Source organism: Vigna unguiculata, chromosome 10 (assembly GCF_037176805.1).
Source record: "Vigna unguiculata cultivar grain cowpea cultivar isolate G323 ecotype 2 chromosome 10, ASM3717680v1, whole genome shotgun sequence".
Lineage (NCBI taxonomy): Eukaryota > Viridiplantae > Streptophyta > Magnoliopsida > Fabales > Fabaceae > Vigna > Vigna unguiculata.
The window spans coordinates 7,586,855-7,611,879 of NC_140801.1; the positions used below are offsets into that span (position 1 = coordinate 7,586,855).

At 30.1% G+C, this 25,025-nt stretch overlaps 3 protein-coding genes and 3 long non-coding RNA genes across 7 annotated transcripts; 1 reads left to right on the plus strand and 5 right to left on the minus strand.

The window, feature by feature from the left end:
* Positions 1 to 229: 229 nt before the first annotated feature.
* LOC146882079 (uncharacterized) lies at positions 230 to 1,050 on the minus strand. The gene is made up of 2 exons (XM_085667263.1): positions 783 to 1,050; positions 230 to 672 (listed from the first exon to the last, which is right to left on the minus strand). The coding sequence occupies exons 1-2, from the start codon at positions 1,048 to 1,050 to the stop codon at positions 230 to 232; spliced, it is 711 nt and encodes a 236-aa protein (XP_085523389.1).
* A 159-nt stretch (positions 1,051 to 1,209) lies between these two features.
* LOC114165170 (uncharacterized) lies at positions 1,210 to 3,235 on the minus strand. The gene is made up of 3 exons (XM_028049831.2): positions 3,036 to 3,235; positions 2,038 to 2,966; positions 1,210 to 1,949 (listed from the first exon to the last, which is right to left on the minus strand). Exons 1-3 carry the CDS (start codon positions 3,233 to 3,235, stop codon positions 1,210 to 1,212), a joined length of 1,869 nt encoding a protein of 622 aa, XP_027905632.2.
* A 737-nt stretch (positions 3,236 to 3,972) lies between these two features.
* LOC114165705 (uncharacterized) lies at positions 3,973 to 5,897 on the minus strand. The gene is made up of 3 exons (XR_003599759.2): positions 5,052 to 5,897; positions 4,628 to 4,756; positions 3,973 to 4,492 (listed from the first exon to the last, which is right to left on the minus strand). It is a non-coding gene; the product is annotated as an uncharacterized LOC114165705 (long non-coding RNA).
* Positions 5,898 to 6,238: 341 nt separating this feature from the next.
* On the minus strand, positions 6,239 to 8,445 carry LOC114166251 (uncharacterized). 2 transcript variants are annotated; one of them, XR_014985246.1, is made up of 4 exons: positions 8,328 to 8,445; positions 8,151 to 8,237; positions 6,721 to 6,897; positions 6,239 to 6,632 (listed from the first exon to the last, which is right to left on the minus strand). It is a non-coding gene; the product is annotated as an uncharacterized LOC114166251 (long non-coding RNA). The 2 variants fall into 2 exon arrangements; XR_003599883.2 differs by having other exon boundaries at positions 6,721 to 7,231.
* An 8,230-nt stretch (positions 8,446 to 16,675) lies between these two features.
* Positions 16,676 to 19,834, minus strand: AMY1 (alpha-amylase-like protein). The gene is made up of 4 exons (XM_028050372.2): positions 19,538 to 19,834; positions 19,186 to 19,315; positions 17,893 to 18,695; positions 16,676 to 17,078 (listed from the first exon to the last, which is right to left on the minus strand). Exons 1-4 carry the CDS (start codon positions 19,619 to 19,621, stop codon positions 16,833 to 16,835), a joined length of 1,263 nt encoding a protein of 420 aa, XP_027906173.1. The 5' UTR covers positions 19,622 to 19,834; the 3' UTR covers positions 16,676 to 16,832.
* Positions 18,586 to 19,470, plus strand: LOC146882080 (uncharacterized). Its single transcript, XR_014985006.1, has 2 exons — positions 18,586 to 18,719; positions 19,143 to 19,470. It is a non-coding gene; the product is annotated as an uncharacterized LOC146882080 (long non-coding RNA).
* Positions 19,835 to 25,025: the final 5,191 nt, after the last annotated feature.

Consider the following 25,025-nt stretch of genomic DNA (forward strand, 5'->3'; position numbering starts at 1 on the left):
AGGAGATGCCTAGAGACGGAGAGCATGGGCTACTTGGGCTTTTGAAAGCATTTTTATTTTTAGATTTTGATGTAACTTTAATTATTCTGAACTTTGGTAAATTTTTTATAGAATGATGGTGAACATTTGAATTATGTTTCGGTACAGTTTTGTTTTAAATTTCCCGTATTTTTTTGGGAAATGGTATCATATTAAATGAGGCATTTACTTTTATTTCCTATTTCATATATTAAAAATTAGTAATATTCCTTAGGGATGTTAGAGGAAGCAATAAAGATGCAATGCCGCTTGAAGCTACATTAAGCGCAATCATTCCCTTTGCTCTAACAGCAGCTAACAAAAGTTTCCACAAATATGTTTTTCCAGTCCCACCATAACCATATAATAAAAAGAAAATTCCTACATCTGAATTCACTACTATCATAATTTGGTTATAAACATGTAGTTTCTCATTAGTGATTGACTGCAATAGAGAGTGATGTAGCTTCTCCATTTCTTCTTTATCATAATTCAGTTCATCAATAATGAACCTGTTATTAAATTTGAATGAATGAGAAAGATCAGGTTGAGGAAAGGAACTATAATCTGTTAAAGATCGCGAATTCGAATTTAGAAGTTCTTCCACTTCTAGGAGACACAGATTGTGTAAATCATGTTCTTCCATTTGAAAACCTACAAAAAAAATAACATGTCATGAATAAAAAAATATGGAATAAAGAATGGAAATTATTTATATTTAGTACCTGGTATGTTCAAGTGTTTCATTTTTTGATATACGATACCATCTGCCAATATATTCCAAGTTGCATCCCAAACAACTTTTGGCTTTGAAATTGTATTCATGATTAACAAAGAAACAAATAACCTTCTAAGTTGATTTCCAGATGCAAGATGGCTAGCCTCTTTAATAGCATCAATGAATTCTATGTCATCTGCCAATAATCCCAATTCTTGGCAAGCCTCTTGGTATGTAGAGAATGTTTTACCATTAATTGTCTTTATACTATCATGATTAATACAACCTTTTTGTTTTGTCAGTAAGATTCTCATGTAATAGCATTCACCCGATCCTGGAGGAACATATGTCAGTCTTCCAATACTATAACCATGCTTTCTTTGTTTCCATTGTCTTTGTTGAGACATTCAAACAAACTTTGTTGGAAATTCAGCATAGGTCAAGTTCCTTCCTTCCTCGTATCTTTTGTTAGCTTAAAACCAAGCTAGAAACATGGTATTGATGTTGTCATTCCTCTCCAATACATCATCAATTCTATCATCATCTTTAAACAAAACTATTTGCTGATCTTGTAAGTGAAAAGTTAAACGCTGAACAGTAGGCCACCTATGATGGATATAAAATCCATAAATTCTCCAAACTGCTTCACATGGAGATAAATATCTACAATCATTATATCTTTTAATCTCATCAACAATACGCACTTCTATAGAATCATTCTCTTTGTCTGTAATTTTCATTGTGGCTCTATCAGGACCTTTGTTGACATATTTGAACAAATACTTGATTGAGTTTGATTTGTTGCAATATTCTGTATTAACATGAGCTTGATATCGCATTAAGAGAATAGGACTATAAGGCACAACATTTCCATTACCTAATTTATGTCCATTTTTCAACACAAATAAACCATCATCTCTACGCCTATATACAGGATATCCATCCTCATCAATTGTAGTTTTATGTCTAAATTTTTTAGGAAAAAATTTAGAACACCGACCTTCTTTCATGCATGGTGAGTTGAATCTAGCAGCTCTGCACAGACCATGTATCATATATGTTTTAACAGCCTTTGAAAGTTTTGGATACAGATCTGGATGAGGAAGTTCAGCAGAGATTACTTCATCTATGTGCTTTGCATTTTCTAACTTGTTTGAGTCACTCAACCATAATAATATATGAGCATGTGACAGACCTCTCTTCTGAAATTCAACTGTATACATATGTGTAATTTGAAGATAATTATTATACAAAACAATTGGCGGTAAAAAATTAGAATTATGGAAATGTAGTTTGTGTACCTGCATTGACTTTGTCAAAGAAATTATTCTTCTTGAAATCTGTCATCATTTGGTCTAATTTCATTTTAAAAACTCTACAAACAATGTCTGGCCTATTTGAACCAGTTAAACCTCTTGATTTTACAAAATCAAGAATTTCAGGCCAATTGACATTACATGTGATTGTTATAAACAAATCTGGATAGCCATACCTCTTACAAATGGCCATAGCATCTTGGCAATTATTGAACATGTATCTCATGCCACTTGTAAATGAAGCTGGCAAAACTATACGCTTTCCAATGGAAGAAGGATCAGTTTCACCTTTGTTAACAACTTCTTGTAACTCATTCAGAATATCGGAACGAATGAGTTTTTGATTATTTCTTATAAAAGAAAACCTTTGAGCTTCAATCATCGTGTAGGCATCCACTAAAAATTGTTGAAACAATCTACGTGAGTGTACAACGTTACCAAATTCAACCTTTCTATCTTGTATTCTGAAAGCAATGAATTCTCGTAAAGAAATCTGAATTCTCTTTCTACTTTGACCATATCTTTGACAATCTCTAATTGGAATATCCTCTTGATAACCATCCTCTCCATATGGAAAAATCAAAAGATATTGCAGAGGAATGAAACATGTATGAGTTTCATGTAGTCTCGTCAACTGACCACAAACTTTATTGACAATTATGTCTCTTCCTACATCTAAAGTGCTCAAATCACCAACTATCAATGCTGCGACTTCATCTGCTATTAGGGTATTGTATACTCTAGGATCCTTAAAGCGATGTCTAAATAACCTCAATCCAAAATCTGATCGATCATCATCATGTATAAAATCTCTTGCTCTTCTGAATGATTGAGCAAGAACATTGTGTTTGTCAATCATGCTTTTCAACTCTTCTATCAATGATTTATCAAATATGGATTGTTGTATATCAGACCTGTAAAATTACAAAAGGATAAATAATATATAGAATGATTCGTAAAAAAAATAAAGTATGTAGGCATACCCAAAGTGACTAACTATGTTTGTTGTTTCATTTTCTGTGTCATAAATATATAGTTGTGCAAATTTTGGACTTGATCCTTTATCAGGCAATAAACTTCCAATGCGATGGTAATTTTGACCACTAAGAATAAACTGAGGAGGACCACATCCATCATTGATTGAGGAATGAATCTTCGCACCAATTGATGTAAATGAGAACATGTTGTTGTAGCTTCTTATGTACTGTAAGAAATGTTGGCTTGTAGTGTCTTCACCTTTCAACAACTTTTGAAGCAATTGAGGAGGTTTCTTCAACAATGGAAGTTGGACTTTTCCCTTTTGACAAAAAAGAGAAAAATCAACTTGTTTTAATCTTTTGCATTTATCAGATCTTTCTTCGTACCACAATTGAGCTTGATAATAGGGACACTCAATGGAACAGTCCCCTACATCAACATGTGCTAAGTACATAAAAAACAATATGTTATTAATTAAAAGATATTTATATTTATATGTACAGTATAATAATATAAATTGGCTAAAAAGTAGTGTTAAACCTTGAACTTCAGCTCTTAAATACAAATCAGAGGAGAAATGCCCAATAAGATAATCTGAAATAAAATAAAAAAACAATTAATAATAAAGGAAAATAAAAAAAAAATATTAATTTATTTTTTATAATCAACCATTATTGATTACCATGATTCTCATCTTCATCAGAATTATTGTCAAAATCCAATATCTTTGAAATAGGTGTAATAACATCCTGAAAAGAAGGTTGCCCCAATTTTACAGCTTATAAATATTGAGATGATTGACTTGATCTTACACTGGTATAAGATTGTAGCTACATATGTCTAAATATTGATTTAAACATTAGCAACATGAATTTGTAACAATAGAAGTAATTAAAGTATTCAAATTAATTTTGTTAATAGTACAAATTACCACGACTTTGGTTCTCTTCAACATCAAAAAGATTAACAACTTCAGAAAAAGAAGAAGAATCCACAGAAGCATAAATGAAGTTGCTACTAACAAATTCTTGATCTAACTTGTTAGTAATTTTATCCAACAGTGGTTGTGTATTATGACAATCACTTTGAACCATATCTGCAAGTATAGACATGAAATATAAAATGATGATATATTAGTTTGTAACTTGGATTGAATTACCAAAAACTTGGAATACAACTTGGATTGTTACCTTTGTTGTTAATGTTGGTTTTGTGCAAAATTGGACCATTGGTGATTTTAATTGAATTACCAACAATTCCATATCCAATGGAGGTAGAACCATGAATTTCTTTACATGAAATGCTAGTAAATATTAGTAATACAAAAACTATTAAAGGAATTGAAATAAAGATAAAATAATATTAGATTTATCAGGCATGATAATACTTTTTTCTGCAATCTTCTGATTCCTAATAACTTTCCTTCTTGTTCGTGCATTCTTATAATTAAGTTGGTCAATGTCTGCAAAATTAAATAAAAATGTATCCACTTTAAAATACAAAGATTACATTTAATATAAAGATGAATGAGACATTGTGCATTTCCATTTCATTGTTGGGAATTTCAATGAAATTTAAATTCAGTGAACAAACTTACCACGACATGTCAACTCCAACAATGGCTTTCTATTTGAAGATTGAATTGCTTGATCATGCAGTTTTCTATCTTCACTGACAGTAAAGGAGTTGTTGATAGTTGAATTTGGGGTAATATTTTCATTCCATACTGCGAAAATGGTTCAAAAATAAGAAGAGAGCATAATAGATAAAGTTCACTTGAAATAAAATTGTTAAACAATGTAATCCAAACTGTTAAACTTTAGCAGTAAAAGCAATCTAAGTATGCAATCCAAGTAATAAATTAATTGCATCTGTTGCATTTTTTTTTTATGAATACCTAAAAAAATATTAAGAACACAACTTATCTGTAAGAGATGTATTCAGTAACAATGAAAAAATTCTACAGTGTCACTGAATGGACAATGATTACAACAGTTTGTATTGAATGAAAAAATCATTACCAAAATCTGTATAATGAGAAAAAGGTGTAGTATTTCCAGAACAAAATGCTTCAGTGTGAATGGATTTGTCCTGATTGGTATCTACAGTGAAGAAAACAAAATAAAAAACTGTGTTGGTAAATGTACATCTGAATGTTTATGTTATTCTATTGGAGATAAGTAAATGTATTTATTGGCAAGAAGTTTTAAGAACAAATGAAATGAGAAAAAAAATTTATTTTACTTGAGGAGTTCATCATCATATTTGAAATCTTTGTTGACACAATGCTCTTCCTTTTTCTTCTTGCATTTGTTGATAGATTTGCAGCCATTTGTTTATGTTTGCTTATGCATACACTTGATGTTATGCATACACTTGCTGTTATGTTTCCAAAAGTTTATACATACACTTATTGTTTTGTTTGTTTACACATTGAAGAGAAGTTCAATAAAATAAACATTTTGTTGGATGATGTGTTGAATATAAAGGGACATAGTCAGTTTTTCACGCTGAATATTCCTAAGGTAGATAATGTAAGTACAATCTTTTTATTAAAAAAGAACAACCAAGTCACTAATATGGAAACTGTACCTTTTGATCAATATCTGGAACAATGTACCTTTTGATATGCAATGTCCAAATTCATGATTTGCAGACACTGATATGATTATGTTGAGACTTTGCATATGTGCTATAATACCTTTTTGGACCAACACATAAGTACTATGCTTGATAATAGTCAACCATGAAAGTAGAAATTTGTTTCTACATTTAGTTTACCATGAAACTAATGAAAATAATTTTTAAAAAATGAGGTCAAAGAAAAAGAATAACAGTTCAATGTAATTTTAATTGTCCTTTGATAAAAAAATGAATACACGTGTGTTTGAGAGTAACAATAAAATTTATTTTATTGCATTGTTTTTATAAAACAAATAATATTATGTGATAGTATTACAATACAAAGATAACAGAATTATAATGTTAGTAATATTTACAACTTCAATCTTGTGTTAAATTTTTTGATAAAGAATTAAATTTTTAAATAATTGAATATACTTTGTATTCTTTGTATAAAATTAATATTAAAATAAATCTTTGTTCTAATGATGATTTTTTAAGAAATATATATAAAAGTAATACATAATTATAATACATAATTTGAAACATGAAAATAAGTAAAATCAAAGTAAGTAAAATATTAAAGTTGACCAAAATTAACATACTTTTAGATATAACTTCTACTTATTAGAAGCAACAAAATTACCATTCAAAACTTGCTTGAAAGTGAAAACAAAACCATAAATACCATCTAAAGTAAATAAAAAAAAAGTAAAAAATTAAAAGCTAAATTCTTTTTTGACATAGACTTTTATCTTCTTCTTTCTCATTTGGTTGTGAGCTGCAAACACAATAACATCTCCTTCTTTCAACCGATTGAATATGCACAAGTCCTTCCATCCCTTCCCAATCTTAGTTGACTTCTTAGGTGAATTACGCACCAAAAGCTTACACACAATGCATGTGTTGGTCGATCCCTGCAATTCCAACCTCTTGAAACTACATTTCCGAACATAAGCTGCAAAGTCAGTTGGTAGGTCCTGAAAAAAAAAAATAAACAGTTAAATAAATAAAAACGTATATGAACAGAATAGCATATAAAAAACAATATAAAAGCACATTGTTCACCAGATGGCTAGCTTGGCTTTGAGATTTTGTCAATTTCACCCTAAAAAGATGTTTTGTTCGCAATCGATGTATGTTTGTGAGAAATTTGGTCGCAGTTGATATTGCAGTCATGTCGGAGAATACAGTAATCTGGAATGTTGAGTTTCCAACAAATCTGAATAAGATTTGATGGATATGCTGCAATTTATAAAAAACTCTTAGGCTAGACCAACCATCAGTCAGCAATGGATTATTGACATCCATATTAAAAGTTAACCGATGGCGATTTCCTTTAATATCTTCTAACTGCCAAAAATATCTTCCAACTGCCAAACCGGTCCTAATTCTTTAGGAAACAAAGCAACAAACATACGATCAACATGACCGACATACGATCAACATGACCGACATACGATCAACATGACCGACATACGATCAACATGACCGACATACGATCAACATGACCGACATACGATCAACATGACCGACATACGATCAACATGACCGACATACGATCAACATGACCGAACTCCTAAAATTCCAGTGATCAACAAACAAAAAACAGGGTCAATAAAATTTGAAAAAATAATTGTAATAAACTGAATGTAAATAAATATTAAATTGATCATGAAAGAAAGACAGAGAATAAATAAAATTTAATCCAAAATAATAAGATATACAGCATGTGTCATGTAAACAATAAGATTTTATGGATTATTAAAGAAATGTAAGAGTGAGTACTACAAAAAGTGAGATCGGAGGGTTCGTGAAAGGGACTGGTTCGTGGTGTGTGCATAGCACTGCCTGACGAGAGTGTGGCAGCAGTGTGAGTGAGTGTGAGGAGAGCACGAAACCAATAATTGAATTTAAAATAACCAATAATATAGAAAATATGGTCAAATCTAACTATTTAATGAAAAAACCACAAATTTCACCTACATCCTTCTCAACTAAGGATTTTACATTACTCACAAATGGTTTCCCTCAACTTCCTTATGCTTTCGATTTATTGACTTCCTTCTTAAGCTTTTCTACTTATTGATGACTGTCGTTTACGTTTGCTAGCTATTTCACCAATGCACTATCCTACGCTATGGACCTTGGATCCAAAACCTAAATCAAATTGAAATCAAGATTTCTAAACTCATTCAATTAATGTGGTAGAACAGCGACTCACATAACACCAAACAAATTAGCTACATCCAAAATCAAAATAAGTAATCGCATTTACGTAGGAGAACCATATGAGAAATCAAATAAAAGTTAACCCTAAACGACGACAAGGTAAAGCTGTACGGATATTTCAGAAGTCGCAACAAATTTAGAATAATATATAAGTGAACTTTTCCTTTTCAAGGAAAACATGATTTTCAAGTACAAAAACTTAAAAATAAAAAAAAAAGACATTTAAATATTTTGTTATATAACAAATATTAAAATAAGATCGGTACCTGTCGATTTTAATCAAGGAAATCACAGTAGAGACCAGAAGGAAGCATATCAAAGCCAGTTTTTCAGAGGCTTCCATTAGATCGAATCTTTAAAAAAAAGAAAATCACAGAAAGAAATTAATTTAGAAAGAAAAAGAAAGGAGATATTGAAATTATAGATGAAGACTGAAGAGATACCTGATAGTCTCAAGCGGCTAGGTTAAAAAGTGAGAAAGTTTGGGTTCTAACTTTTCAGTAAGTGTGAGAAGTGGAGGCATGTGATGAATTTAAAGAGAGGAAGGATAGTGTGTGTAAAACATTCTTCTGCGGAAAATTAATTTAAAGTATGTATGTAAATAATATTATAGACAGCAGATAACTAAATTTTAAGTTTTTTTATTTTATTTTAAACATATTTAGTTAAAATTATTATTAAAACAAATTATATCATTAAATTTTAAATTTTCATAAATTGTATAATTTTAAGAGAAATTTAATAAACTTACTTTTATTTTATTAAGTATTAAAAAAAATTATTTAAACTTTTATCATGAATTAAAATAACATATACATTTATTAATTCTGTAGCATCCTAATGTTCAAAATTTAAATAATAAAAAAATATAAAATCTTAACTATTTTTTTTTTCGACCTGATTATTGATTTTTATTTTATTATTTAACTTAAAAAATTAAACACTAATATTTTTAGGAAAGTAATTAAAATTTTATAGATTTGTTTTTATTCTTTTTTCTAAATTGATAATAATATTATGTTTAAGGTAAAAGGCACTATTAAATATTTTATATAATAAATTTTTAATTAAAAATTAATTCTATAATAAATTTAACTTAATAAATGTTTTTTATTTTTTTTATAAACACTAAACTGATTCTTATTCATGATAAAAGTAAAAAATAGGCTTAAATATTCTTTTGGTTCTAATTTTTGTGAGTTTTGTTTGGTTTGGTCATCATTTCTTCGAAGTGTTCAAAATGGTTCTACTTTTTGTAATTTGTGGTCAATTTGATCCTTTTTGCAAACGCTGTTTAAATCGTTAACGGGAGGTAAACAGTAACTGTCACATGTCACTCCGTGATTTATTTATTTATTTTTTATTATTATTTTTTTAAAAAAAAAATTAATTTTAAAAATGTTGTCCATGTGTCAAGTCAACATTGTGACAAGTGACACTATCACATGACTTATATTCAATTTGGTCCCAATTTTCGTTAATTTTGTTCAATTTAGTCCCAGTTTTCGTTGTTTTTATTCTTTTTTCTAAATTGATAATAATATTATGTTTAAGGTAAAAGGCACTATTAAATATTTTATATAATAAATTTTTAATTAAAAATTAATTCTATAATAAATTTAACTTAATAAATGTTTTTTATTTTTTTTATAAACACTAAACTGATTCTTATTCATGATAAAAGTAAAAAATAGGCTTAAATATCCTTTTGGTCCCAATTTTTGTGAGTTTTGTTTCGTTTGGTCATCATTTCTTCGAAGTGTTCACAATGGTTCTACTTTTTGTAATTTGTGGTCAATTTGATCCTTTTTACAAACGCTGTTTAAATCGTTAACGAGAGGTGAACAGTAACTGCCACATGTCACTCCATGATTTTTTTATTTATTTTTTATTATTATTTATTTTTTAAAAAAATAATTTTAAAAGTGTTGTCTATGTGTCAAGTCAACATTATGACAAGTGACACTATCGCATGACTTATATTCAATTTGGTTCCAATTTTCGTTAATTTTGTTCAATTTAGTCCCAGTTTCGTTAATTTTGTTCAAATCAGTCCCAATTTTGCTCCTTCCCAAATTGACCAAATTTAGTTTCTATATAAATGTTGTACTGAATCATTTAAAAAATAATGAAGAATTTTCCTTCTAATATTTAAAACAACGAAGAACTTTTCCTCTAATTTTAAACTAACTTTAACCCTATTTTTTACATGTACCAAAAATCAAACATATATAATAATTTCCCTCCAACAATATAGTTAGGTTTGGTATAAAAATAATGAAAGAAATATTTAAAATAAATGTGAATTTTGATAAAAATAAATTTTTCAATATAACATTTATATAAAAAATAAATTTGATCATTTTGGATAATGTAACACCCTAGATGGATATTACTAGATAAAGCATATATCATAAAATTTCTTTTGGAATTAAAATATTATATAAAGTTCCCAAGTGCGTAAATATTTAAAACTTATCTTGCTACAGTTCAATCACGTTAATCTATCTTTATTGCACGTTCATAATAGAGAAAACCATCATAAAATTTATTACAAAATGCATGAAAATAAAATGTAGAGAAAAATCCCCCATCGTTTGCCCCGCTCTGTCACTATGCATCGAAGTTCTCACCTGGATTCACATCTGCTCCCACGTGACAAGTCACACGATCATCGCCAAACACAAACAGAAAATGTGAGTTGAGAAAGAAAAATAATACAATCAATAAAATAATAAACATTAACCCTCACCCAATCTATCTTTATAACATTACACCACAATCTCATAACCTATATGAGAAAGATTCGTTCACAACCTTGGTCCTTAGGGATTATCATGCTCCCACAAACCTATCCGCTCGTGGTCCAACTCTACGGACCTCCCCGCCCGTAGTCCAACTCTACGAACCTGCCCACTCGTAGTCCAACATGTGTGAACACCTACTATGAACCTCCATGCTCATAGTAGCCTCAAGTGTGAGCACGGAACATACGAACCTTCTCGCTCGTATCCCCACACAAGAGTACAACAGATACGGACCTCCCCGCCCGCATCAATCATGCATCTCAAATCTTCGTTACGAACCTCCCCGCTCGTAACTAATCTAACATATCCCTGACTAAGTCATCAAACCCACCCATGCAAATCCATCTGCAATGGACCCTTGCCCCTGTACTATTACCTGGCGTTGCCTAAGCGTCGGTAGGCGAAATTGTACTCTTCACTGCCTAACAGTCTTAACATGCCGTCGGGCGCCACAAGTTCTAGAATTCAAAATTTATGATTATTCTACCGTCGAGTAAATATATAAATGGATAGGTTACGAAACTAAGCCACATTAAAATATGTTAAGTGTTTTAATATCGGAAATATATTTATAAGATATATATATATATATATATATATATATATATATATATCAAACGATTCACGATGTTAAAAAAAATTCTATAAATATAATAATACTAAAAGTTAATTCCCTATATCTATTCAAACTCGGAAGTGTAACATACAATTATCTTATATATAAGCAAAGAAAATATTTCCGCTACTTCAAGTTTTCCCTAAAATTTCCAAACTTATAAAATATAAATAGAAATTTATTAAATGACAAACCATAATAAAGAATTTAACACGACACCAAGCCTCTCACTCTAATCATAGAACCCTTTCCCTTTATCTCAAATTCACAATTCCTAAAAAAAGACCCATCATTAACAAGAAAAAGAAAAAAAAAAAAAACACAAACCAAACCAAACAATTACCTAAAAATGTTAAACATTTCAGTTAAAATAAAATAAAATAAAAGAGACTCTGCCAATTTTCAACCTAAGTAACTTTTATATCCAACCCATTCCTATAAAAATAAAATTGACAATCTTCAAACGTCAAAACTTTGTATCATAAATATTACCTAAAAATCAAAACAGAATATCATCAATCAAGATATAAATAATATCCATATAAAGCTAGGTAATAATCTATATATGATACAATATAATAATACCCAACACGTAACTAATTTAATATACTAATATTTTATTATATCAATACTCCTTACTTTAATTTCTTCAATGTAGACATATTTCTATACATAATATATTATCATGATATCAATTGCAAACTTCCTATAATTCATACTAAATATGTAAGTACAAAATCAAAAAGGAAGCCTCTTTTACTTTTTATAATCACCGATCATCATAACCCCACTGCATCCAAACTTTATCTATAAAAAAAACTGCTTTTCATACTTGTATGACAACCCACACACGAAGACTAGTTTATATTATATATATATATAACACTATTATTATAATTGTTCACCAAAAAGAAAGCCATCATTGCCAATGAAAAACTCAACTCTAAACCTCTTGCATCCAACACACTTTTGTTACCACCACAGAAAATAAAAATAAACAAAAGAACAAAGATGCCATGTCATATGTATAATAGTAACCACTGTAAAAAAAAAAAAAACCGTGCATGGTATATTTTCAATCAAGGCAACACTCACGACAAAAATCAAATCTTTATTTTTACCATCTAACATAGAAACGAAAAGTAATATTCTTTTATAATCCTCCCATCACAACATTTGAATCACACATCAAACCAATTCATCCTAATACTCACATAAAGGAAATAAAATAAAAGTTCAGAAACAAGGTTCATGCCATAGAAATCATGTGTCCACATCACAATTTTGCCATCCAACTTGGTCATAGGTTCAACAAACCACCAAACACAAGGAACACAAAAATACACACCAAAGAAAAGACAAACCAACAAAGATAAGCACGAAAATACAACTCCCTTTACCTGGTTTCCTAGCTTCAAACAATTTCCAATGAATTCTTCCTTATTCCCAAAGCTACCCTCCTTGCCTCCACTCCAATTCCCTGGATTGCAATTCTCAACCCTCACTTGACACACATTATGACTCTTTGTTTCCCCACTCACTCTTCTCTCTCTCCCCCAAATTCAGTTATGACTCTTTGTTTCCCCACTCACTCTTCTCTCTCTCCCCCAAATTCAGCCCAAAATAAATAATACAAATAATAAAAACAAAATTAATTTAAATTCAAGGTTTTATGACCATTACTTTTGATTACTGCACCCCAACTGCTACCTCTCTAGTTTCTCAGGGAATTTCTACAGTTTCTAGATTTTTCCATCACTTAGCAAAAATATAAAAATATAAAAAGCCTACTTACTCTAGCCAAGATTTGAACCCACAACCTTCTAATTCATCAAACACATGCACACCAACAAACCATCATATTATTCCTGTCAATTCACACATTCATACAAGGTTAATCCATGTTTCCACATTCATAATATTTTGGTAATATAAAACACAATTAAAATCACACTAATGGCACACACTAGACTTGAACCCAAGTCCTCTCAACATAACCAAGTACTCTTAACCACTTAAGCTAGCATTATTCCTTACCTAGGATTTGTCAATAAATTCTCTTAGAGTACTTTCAACCTACATTTGTTTGTAATTTATTTATTATTCTTTATTCCAATTTCCCGGATTTTAATAGAGACAAAATTGGGACTGAATTGAACAAAAATAACGAAAATTGTGACTAAATTGAACAAAATTAACGAAAATTGGGACTAAATTGAATATAAGTCACGAGATTCTGCCATGTGTCATAATGCTGACTTGATATGTAGACAACATTTTTAAAATTAAAAAAAATTAAAAATTAAAAAAAAAAACCACAGAGTAACACATGATAGTTACTATTCACCTTCCGTTAACGATTTAAACAGTGTGTGAAAAAGGACCAAATTGACCATAAATTACAAAAATTAGGACCATTTTGAACATTTCAAAAAAATGTGGACCAAACGAAACAAAGCTCACGAAAATTGGGACAAAAAAGGTATTTAAGCTAAAAAATATCATGATTTACGTGTAATTAAAATGTGTATCTAAGTCATGATTTTTGTTCAATGTCTGTTTGTTTTTCTTTTAATTTATTATTTTCTTCATCATACTAGATTCTTTGTGTTTGTTTTTTTTGTTTTATTTATACAAGAATTATAAAAGATCACATTCAAACCAAATCAACAATTTGAGTTCCATATTTTTGTTGAGTTCTCAATGAAACGATTCTTACATGAAACTTGTAATGGTTTCTGAGCTTCCACTGCAACCATGTTCTCCGTTGATTTTTGATGGAAGGTTTTATTGCTGCTCTCTCAAGTGATATGCTCTTTCATCACCACCGTGGCTAGATACGTAACTCTGAAAAGGAAATGATTAAAAGGAAGATTACTGCAAAAATCTTGTGTATTCACGCACTCAATTTTTCTACATCAAAAGGTACAATATATATGCATATAAAGGATGACCTAAAAGGATAAAGATGATGAAAAAACATTACAAAGTTGTCTTATATACATCTCACTACATGTTAGTATGATTTTCTGTTATGCAACACATGTGTTCTCTGTTTTGTCATTTTCATTTTTCATTTTTGTTATGGCCCAATTGTGTGAGATTTTGGACCTTTCCTTCATTAGCCTCCCACAAGCTAGAGGTAGGAAAATTTCAACCATCTCCAGTTTCAACATATTAGACCTAAAACTAGAGTTTTAGTGAAAATGTCAGTTAGTTGATGGAAGGAGGAAACTGGTAGCAATTTCATTAATAATAATGTGAAGGGCTCTTTGATTGTCACAAAATCGCACGACAGGCTTGGAACAAGTGACTTTAAGATCATGAAGTAAATAAGACAAGCATTGAAGTTCACAGGTGGTGGATGCAAGAGCACGGTACTCGACCTCAAAAGAAGAGAGAAACATGATATTATGTTTCTTTGTCTTCCATAAGATTGAAGAATTTCAAAGAAAGAAACAATAAGCAGTAATCGAGCGACAAGAATCAATACAAGTTGCCCAATCGACATCACTAAAGCCACATATTTGGAGAGGAGAATCTCTGCAAAAAAGAAGTCCCTTACCCGGACAACTTTTGAGATAACATAGAACCAGCGTGGAAGCTTTTTGTTGTGGTTTAGTGGGATGAGGAATAAATTGACTAAGATGTTGTGTGGCATAAACAATATGTCAACGAGTACTTTGTGAGATATAATAATCGTCCAATCAATCGTGGATAAGATAAAGGGTTTGCCAACAATGGTCTAGAGTCATGATGGAGACGACGAGAACTATCCATTGATGTGGAAGAAGATTTGCAACCAATCATACCAGTATCAATGAGTAAATCAAGACAATATTTGTGTTAACATAAAGAAACATCCTACCCGACAGGAACATAGTACATTGTCATGAGCTTCTGCACGAGCGATCGTCCATAAGTCAACTTGACAGGAACATCCTACACGACCATCTTTACTGTTTAACAATCTAAGGTTCTTGCAATGGGTTGGCGTGGCTCCAAACTGGTTGCTTTGTTCCCCATACACACAAACAAAATATTTATTTTTTGTTTCTCTGTTATTCTCTGTCACACCATCATTATTACCTTTTTCTTCAAACGTATTTACCACTTATTTGACAATGGCTACGCCTTCTAAACACACCCAATACGACTAAAAAAGTCAATGACACATCAGACTTTGACATTTCGTTTCATTATACATGGGAATCTATTAGTGGAACTATGTGGAAGAACACCGAAGTAACGACATGTTAACAAATGACCAAACTACTACGATAATTTCAATTAGATCATCTAATACAATGTATTAAACAAGCTCAATAAAAAATCCATAAACATGAAATAAATTCACAATAGATTCAAAGGTCCAAATCAACATATAATCATGATATTTATAAGAGGAAATAAAAAAATTTAAGCATGAGATAAAATTGTTAAAAAAATGATATATCCAGAGTGTAGCATATTATTAAAAGGAAAGCAAATAACAAGAAACCAATTGTGAAGATAGAAAACTACAAGTGGATGATGACAATTCATTGGACCATGTTTTATATCTTGGTCCATCGGTTTGTCCACAAACTGGATGGTCTTTGAAACTTTATTGGCGTCTTTCTCTAGAAGTACATGATTTTCATAAAATGTAGTGATGAAATAAATATATATTTTAGTTTAGGGATAAAACATATTTTTTTAAAATAGTTAAAGAAAAACACATTAATACTATTTTTTATTATCTAAATTTAATATATATATATATATATATATATATATATATATTTTGATATTTTTAATTTCAATGTTTATTTTCTTAAATCAATTTTAATATATTTTGTTTAATACTTGTAAAGGTTAAATATGTTTTTGGTCCCTTAAATTTCAGTGAATTTTGGAATTAGTTCATTTTAAAACTTTGGACCAATTTAGTCCTCAATCTTTCGAAATACCGTGTATTTAATCATTTTAATCAAATTTTGTTAAGTTTATTTGACATTTCAAGCGTGTTTCATAATATACTTAACATTAAAGCAAAAATGTGTCAAACAGTATAAATAACTCAAATATAATCTTGAAATGTGTACGAAACATCAAATAAACCTAACAAAATTTGATTAAAATTATTTAATTCACGTATTTCGAAAGATGAAGGACTAAATTGGTTTAAAATTTCAAAATTAACTAATTTCAAAGTTGAATGAAAGTTAATATTTAACCCTACTTTTAATTATATAAACAAAACTAAGTGCACATCCTATAACAAACCATTAATAATGATTCATGAGAAGAAATCGATTTAGCAATAACAACACAATCTTTTCATCCAGTTTCTCACACAGGTAAAAATGAAAATTTTGCACAATGATTTGTGATCTTGAATTATTGTTTATAAATATTAAGGAAAATTGCATTGGGTGGGTAAAGGGGTGAATTAAACTTTGTATAAAATGATCTTATACCCAATGAAAGGTAGTTTATGATAAGCATGAAGTTTTCCTTATTGTATACTATAATAAATGGATTCACTCCCACACAGCATAGTCTTGGCCAGAGGTAGCAACATGGAGATTTGAGGGAATAAGATTTCCAAGGTCCATCTTTGGCCCTATCTTCACCATGATCTTGTTGTCTATCTTTGCAACATAAAGGTCACCTTCAGATGCCATAATTTTCACACTACTTTTCTCATTGATCCCATTCCTCACCCTTATGCTACTCAATTTTGCAATCTGCTCCTTCAAGCCCCAATCAAAGAAGTGATCGTAGAACTGCACAACAAGAAATAATAATAAGAATAAAATACAAACAAAAAATAACCTCATCCAACAACCAAAGAAAAGTACCACACCATATCTTTTAAATTAAAAAAAAAAACATAATATACTAATATCCCTTCAGATTTCTTGAAACCAAACATGATTCTATGCTATTTTAGCATTTTCAGCAACCCTATTGTAAAAATACACATAATGTGCCAGTACAATACACAGAGGTTAGTGTTAAGAGTAAAAATTAGAGATGGAAAACGATTATTTTATACAAAAACAGAACTTTTGAATTTGCAAGAAAAGTAAAGGAATTTGGATTATCTTATAGGTTGTATATGTTGTTTCTCTGCTATGCTTCCAAAATATATATTTATGGACACTGATTTTAGAATTTTAAAATATATAAAAATCATTTTTACATCTAATGTATGTTTGATGTTATCTAAAGGACAACACTCAAAAAATCTATCAGAAAATCTAGACTCGAAAGAAAGAGTGAAGGACGGTGAAGATAGTGTCAAATAGATCTAAGAATATAGTGTCAAAGTATTATTGTCTAATAGAGATTAGTGTTAATTTTTTTCTGTGTTAATGTAATTTATTGTAAAAAAATGGAAAAAATACTATAACTCCCGTCTTTTATTTTCTTATGTAGCTTAATGTGGACCATTGATTCTTTAAAATAAAAAGACAATAATAAATTAATCAATGATCTACACTAAGTCAAGTGAAAGATTCAAGACAAAAAGTGAAAGTCATATTATCATTTAAAAAAAAATGCATTGAAAGTTAAAGAGGTATGAGAAAATATTACTATTGAGGGGGTGCCAGGGTGTGTTAGAATGTAGGCATATCCTTGCATGACTTTGTCAGAAGGGAATGGCCAAGCTCTCTGTGTGGAACCAGTGTCATGGTTGTCAATGAAAGTCACTGCATTTTCTGGTTTCACACCAATCATTCCAGGAGGCTTGCCATTTGGATCTATCAACCTCCACAATTCTCCTTGCACAGCAGCCTGAAGAATTCCTTTTGTGGTAAAATCAAATGCAGTAACAGCTCCACCAGCAGATTCAACCCAATTCACCAGTGCCCCACGGTGACCATCTTGGTTATAATTTGGCTTCCCATTTTCATATGAGAGAGAATCCCATTTCTCTCCCACTGCAAAATCTGGCCTTGTTTGTTCCATATAGATCTTGGTAATGCTAGGTGCATACCCCTTCACAAAATCAAACCTCCACCCATCAAAACCAACCTCAGATTTGAGCCAGTTCATCCATTCAGATAACTCTCTCTGCACCTGTGGATTCAGATGGTCAATGTCCGGTGCAGGTTCATACCCCTCTCCACTGTCATTGTTTCCAGTGCCATCAGAATAAGCAGTGTCGTCTCTGCAAATGAATGATGGACCCCAATCAAGGCGTGAATCTGGAGTACCACCTTCAAAGATGCAATATATTCCTCTCCCGTCCTTCCTCTCTGCAGTTCTGTGGTTGATCACTATGTCCGCCAGGCACTTTATCCCCTTCTCATGAAAAGCAGCAATCAGGGACTTCAGTTCGTTCTTGGTTCCATATTTTGATGCATCAAGATCATATAGCCTTCCTGGAAGATATCCTGGATTCAAAAGTGGCATGAACGGTAATAAGTTTTTTCTGTGCATGATTGGTAAAAACTAGGTTTGCAGATAACATGTTTGACAAAAGAATTGAATTGGAATGCCATGTAAGTATGTAACAATTTTCAGAGTGTCATGTATGTATGAAAGATTTTTATAGTTGCTTATTTAATACCATGCTTAGAATAGTTTCTGAATTCTGATTGCTTGGCAATGCGTGAATACTACACTCACACCTACTTTTCCTTTAGTCATATCCTGCTAATTCAATTTTATAAAATCTATTTGTAAGGTGACATTTGTTTTTACTTATATGTTATAAAATGGTCTTATATGTAATTATCGTGGGATTTCCAACACATGACAATCATATTTGGCATAGAACAACTTTACATGAAAAAAAATCTGCTAGAAATTAAGTCATATATGACGAAATTGGGTAACAGGTGCTGATAATCATATTTGAGTGAGGCAGGTAGAAAGATGAACCTTCAGGAGAAACAGATTGAGAGGGAGGAGGGAGCCACACATGAGTGATTCCTGCATTTGCAAGGTCAGGAATAGAATTCTTAAGAGAGTTGTACCAACCCCCTTTCTTACTTGATTCCCAGTTGAACCCCTGTGACAACATCAATCATATTCATGCAGAGATAGTTAGAAATGTATTTGAAATATGATGCAAGTATCATATATGATATGTGTTCAATATGATGACAAATTAAGTTTTGAAAAATACAAGGTACAACATAATTCATGTTAGGTTGTGGTTGTTTTGTTATCTGTGTTGTATGCATTTGTGAGTGTCACAAACAAAATCAAAGAATAGGTGGTGATGTGAAACCTGAAACAGCAAGGCAGAGGAAGAGAAAAGAGGAAGGAGTGAAATGAAGAGACAGAAAATGCTGAGCCGAAAGAAGGAATCCATAGCTTTGATTATGTTTTGGTTTTTGTGTTTGAGTGTTTCTGCTGCTAGCTTGCTGTGGCTTATATAGAGGCAAAAATTACCTTATTTGCATGTCTGCAGAATCATGGTTGAGTCTTGAGTGAGGTAAATTAAGACTTGAAAGGGTGAAATTTGTCATCAAGATAAGATACATCACCCAAAAAAAGTGATAATCATTGAAATGGAGATGATTGAGGAAGTTCAAAAACAAGAGGGAAATCAAGGATAGTGTGAATTTGGGAAAGAAATTTTTGGAGTAATTAGAGATAAGGCCTAAAGGTATGGAGAATTCATAAATTATACATGTAAGATAACATATTTGGAAAAAATAAACAGAAAAATATATCTCAGACAACACTTTTGGAAGTTTTAGTGAAAAGGATGAGAAATTCTACTGTTTTTAAGAAGGAATAGCGTGTTTGAAAACTCTTAGGAAGATGTTGACGTAATTCATCGCCATGTTCCCACTGAAGTTGTGGCTGTGTTTTCAATTTTTTGGAATAAGAATGCATTTGTAAAGAGTGATGCATTGCACAGAATTAAATGGGTAAATATTATTTCCACACCCAGTCAATTTTTACATACACTTCATATTTATTATTTTACTTTTCAATTTTTTTTCTACTAATATAAAAGTTGACTTTTTTTAATGATCAAAATATCTTTAAAATGGATTATCAACCATGGAAATAGGTTAAAAAAAAATCAATTTAGAGTTGAGAAGTCTAAAGAGGAAAATAAGAAAAGTATGTGTAATGGTTGGTCTCTTGAAGTAATGGGAAACAAACCCAAAGAGTCAAAGTCACGCATTATTAGTACCAAACGACCGTTAAACGCGTGTAGTTTTTAATACAAAAATTACTTCAATTCTCGCGCACCTTTTGAGTTTTCTCATACAAAATAGAAAAATTTATATTTTTTAACATATTTAATTACATTAAATTTAAATTCATTTTATTTTATAGATATTTTTTGTCTGGGTAAAATAGTTTTAATTCTTTTTATTTGAACTAAATATTTTAATTATTAGTAAATACAAAAAAAATATTTAAATATAAACAATTAATAATAACTAAAAAAATTTATATTGACATTCTTTTTTAGTTATCTAGATTAGAGATGGTAGATAAACTCGTGCACGTGGTTATCACCCGAATCCATCTCCGTTTTGGCAGAAAATTTTCGCATTGACTAAGTATGAGTATGAGTAATATCCAAAGTTTTCAACTGGGGATGGGGATGAGAATATACATATCCCCAAAGATTTGTGAGATCAAGCTTGAAATAAATGATTGGGTTAAATCTCGTGAGACAACCATTCAAAATATGGCAATACAAATGTTAAAGAAATTTGAAAGTTACCGGAGTGTTATTCATGATATATTGGCAATTGATTCAGTTTTAGATCCAAGGTACAAGATGGACATGTTAGAATATTATTTTTATAATTTGTATGGTTATGATTTTGATCTAAAACTTAGTAGGATTCGTCAAATGTGCTATGATTTGGTTTTGGAATATCAATAAAAAAAAGAATGAAACTCATTCTTATAAAGCTACATCGTTGGAGTTGAGAAAAGTTGTTGATAATGATGCGAATGAATTTTTAGAGTTTATGGTAAAAAAGAAAAAAATCTAGAACTACAATTATGAAAACAAAGTTGGATTATTACTTGGAAGAAGATAATTTTCTAGTTACACAAGAATTTGATATCCTATCATGGTGGAAAACAAATGGGTTAAAGTTTCCAACCCTTCAAGCAATTGCAAGGGATGTTTTAGCTATTCCAATAACAATTGTAGCTTCTGAATCTGCTTTTAGTACTGGTGGTCAAATATTAACTTCTCACCGTAGTCGACTTCATCATATTACTATAAAGGCTTTGATGTGTACAAGAAGTTGGATATGGAACTTAAACCATCTAGGTAAGTTACTCAAATTTATTAATATTTATTATTAGTGTATTTTTATGAATTCTCATTTAATATTCTACATTTGGTGTTTGTAGATGTTAAAAAATTAAAAGAAAAAGATTTTCTCATGAGTGAAAATGAATATGATTAAGAAGGTACATTATATTCTAGTAATTAAAATTTTCAATTTAAATTATTATATCATATCTAATTTTTCATTTTTTTTCTATGTGTAGGTGGATCGAATGCAAATGAAACCACTAATCGTTTGTAAAATTAATAAATATTTTGGTTATTTTTATTTTTTAAGTAATGTGTAATTGTCACTACAACAAAAATGACTTTACACAATGCTAAACGAGATCACGAAAATAAAAGTGTGGTCTAGTAGTAAAGGCAACATTTATTTAGATGTGACTTAAAAACTATCTTAAGCAACATTTATATAAATGTTGGTTGTAAAAAGTGTGAGCTAATCCATAAAAATGTGGTCTAAAATAGACTAAATATTAAAGCTTTTAGATTAGAAACATTCCCTCCCTCCTTTTTTGACTGAAAATACAAAACTTAGTTCCAAAAACGCAAAAATTTGAATTTCTTCCCTCATTTTGATTTTAGACTGAAAACGCCAAAAGCTCACAGTATTGAAAATTTGAAGTTTTAAAAAACACGTACATCAAAATCGTTGCATTTGATGGGGATTTTATTTTAAGCAATGATTTTACAATTGTTGTCGTACTAAAAATTGTAGCCTATTATTTACAGCTACGCTCACCTAGACTACGCTTAAAAAAATGTTGTTTAAACTTTAACTCACGGTTTTCGTGGTTTAACTCATAATTTTGTGTTGTTGCTTAAAGCGATTTTTGTTGTAGTGTGTTTAACTTTTATATAATTATTTGAATTTTCTCTAGTTGTTATTTGATACTTTAATTTGAGATTTATACTATTATAATATTTTTCTTAATATTTGAGATCATGAAAAGAAAAAAGAGTATCTTATTTTAATATTGAATATTTTGATAGTATCATGATTCCTTTGATGTGATTTTTAAATTTTTTTATAAAAATTATTTAATTGATATTTGAAACAGTAAAAAAATGGGTATCGGTATAAGAATATACCCCCTAATCCGGTGGAGATGAGAATGTGTCAAAAGTTGCATACCCGTTGGGTTTGGAGATGTGGATGTGGATGAATTTCTATTATGGGAATGGGGAGGGATCATGATACCTGTACCCACTCCGCCTCGTTGTCATCCTAATCTAGATTGATGTTAATTTTCATTCAAAACTCATATGATTTTCTTAATTAAACTTTTACTTTATTAGTGTCTATCAAGATTTTTTTTTTTTAATTCATGTTGACCACAATAAATATGATTGGCTTTAGTCTAAAAGAGACAATCGTCCATATTGATAAAACAAAGTATTAAAATTTTGTTATCAAAATTTCAACCAAATCAACCATCTTTTAGTTTAATTCGATTTCAAATTCTTATATTTAAAGTGAAATTTAAAATTTTCTATATATAAAATAATACAAATTTTTTTAAGTTTTTATTCAAACAATATATCTTTTTATAAAATATTTTTAATTCTATAAAAATGAATTATTACTAACGATCTGCTTGAACTATTTTGATTATCAATAGTTCGACGAAATTTTGCATGTGTATAGAATTTAAATATAAGTTTAATGTTACAAAGTAGTTTAACGAGTAATTATTAAGGCTATCACTACTAAAAAAATATGTGAATTTTGTTTTGAACTTTCTATTTTAGAAAATATTTATAAATTATTATAAAAAATAATTTGTGATAAATTGTTATTAATTTTTTTATAAAATATTTTGTACAAAATAATTTTTACAACAATTTTTTTAGAAAATATTTGTAAATTTTATAACAAATTTAAAAAAAAATATTAATTAAACTGAAAATTTCTAATAATGTACTCATGAGATTATAGAAATGACATCTTAGAGAATAAATAGTCATTTAGTTTTTCATTATAATAAAGGTGAGCTTTTGAAACTGTTGTTTCAATTGAGCAATAAGCTTTTAGTAACTGTTTTTCTACATACAATCTAGAACTAAATTTCTAGTAATTACTAAGATCCAATAAAAGATCTTAGTTAGAGTATAAATTCTTATTCTACCCTTTTAAGTTTTTTGATCCTTCATCACTAATGCATGCATTCATTGGTATGACTTGAGTTGAGTGCCTTCCTTTTTAAACAATTTAAATGTTTCCTTTCCACAATGATTTCTAATTCTGTTTGACAAATGGGCACTCACTAATTATAAAACTAAGGACTCATGCATTAGGCCTAGAAGACGTATCTGGTTTGGTGTAAGAAAGCTTGAGCGTGTAATAGATACGTATAAATCAGAAACTCTAAATACTATCTTATAAACCTAGTTATGTTACCCAAATAATAGAGTTCATATGATGGAAAAATGTCAAATGGCAACAGAAACACTAATTAAAGCTGAACTTTTCAAAGTTCTTGAAATACTAAAGAAAGTTCAGTTTTAGTTTTTCATAATGATATTTTAACTTATTTTGACACACTTTTAATTTACCACTCTAATTACTCTTAGATTATCATATCACATCACTACAAAAGATCAAATAGATAATTGAAGGGTAATTAGAATGATGGATTAAAGTGAGTCAAAGAAAATGAGTCAAAAATCATTATCCATTTCAGATAATGATAGTCATTTTGGTAAGTTTGGAATATTTTTTCATTAGTTTAGTTGTTCTTCTTTTCGTCTTAGGACACTCATACACTCTCTCAAAAGCTCTTATACTTCTTCCCTAAATTATTTCTCAATGGGTGAATTATTTCTCAACTTCTATAAATTATTTGCTTCTCTCCACAAGTTCTCCGCAAGTTCTCTTATTTCTCACTTAAGCCTTAATTTTTCTTAAAAGAGGATGGTACAAATTTTCTTCTCATACATTCCCTTAATTCATGCCAATTTTTAAATGGTGACTTTCTCTCCACTTCAATACCATAATGCCTTTAAGTTCACCACTCACTAGTATGTTCTAGAAAAACACAAACTAACATTATGAAATTTACTAACTTAATAATGAATGGACAAAGCAAGAAGAACAACTAAAATGTGAGATCATGAAGAACAATGGCGTTGTGTGCCACAAAATCCACATCCAATGCCACAAAGTTAGAGAATAAGGTCCTTTAGAAGATCAATTGGCGTTAGGTGGTACGTACAGAGCGTTGGGTGCTAGCAAGTTAAAGAACACCTTCACGTTATAAGGTTCGCCAACGTCAGACGGTCACACTACAATGTTGGGCGCACCAGGAGATCGTCGGACGCCACTTATGCTGATGTGGAAATTTTGCCCTTTTTCTTCTTAATTGATTGAAGGAAAACCATCTTTGGTTGTTGGATATGCGATTTTTCACTCTTGGAGAGCAATATCTTCTTCCTCTTT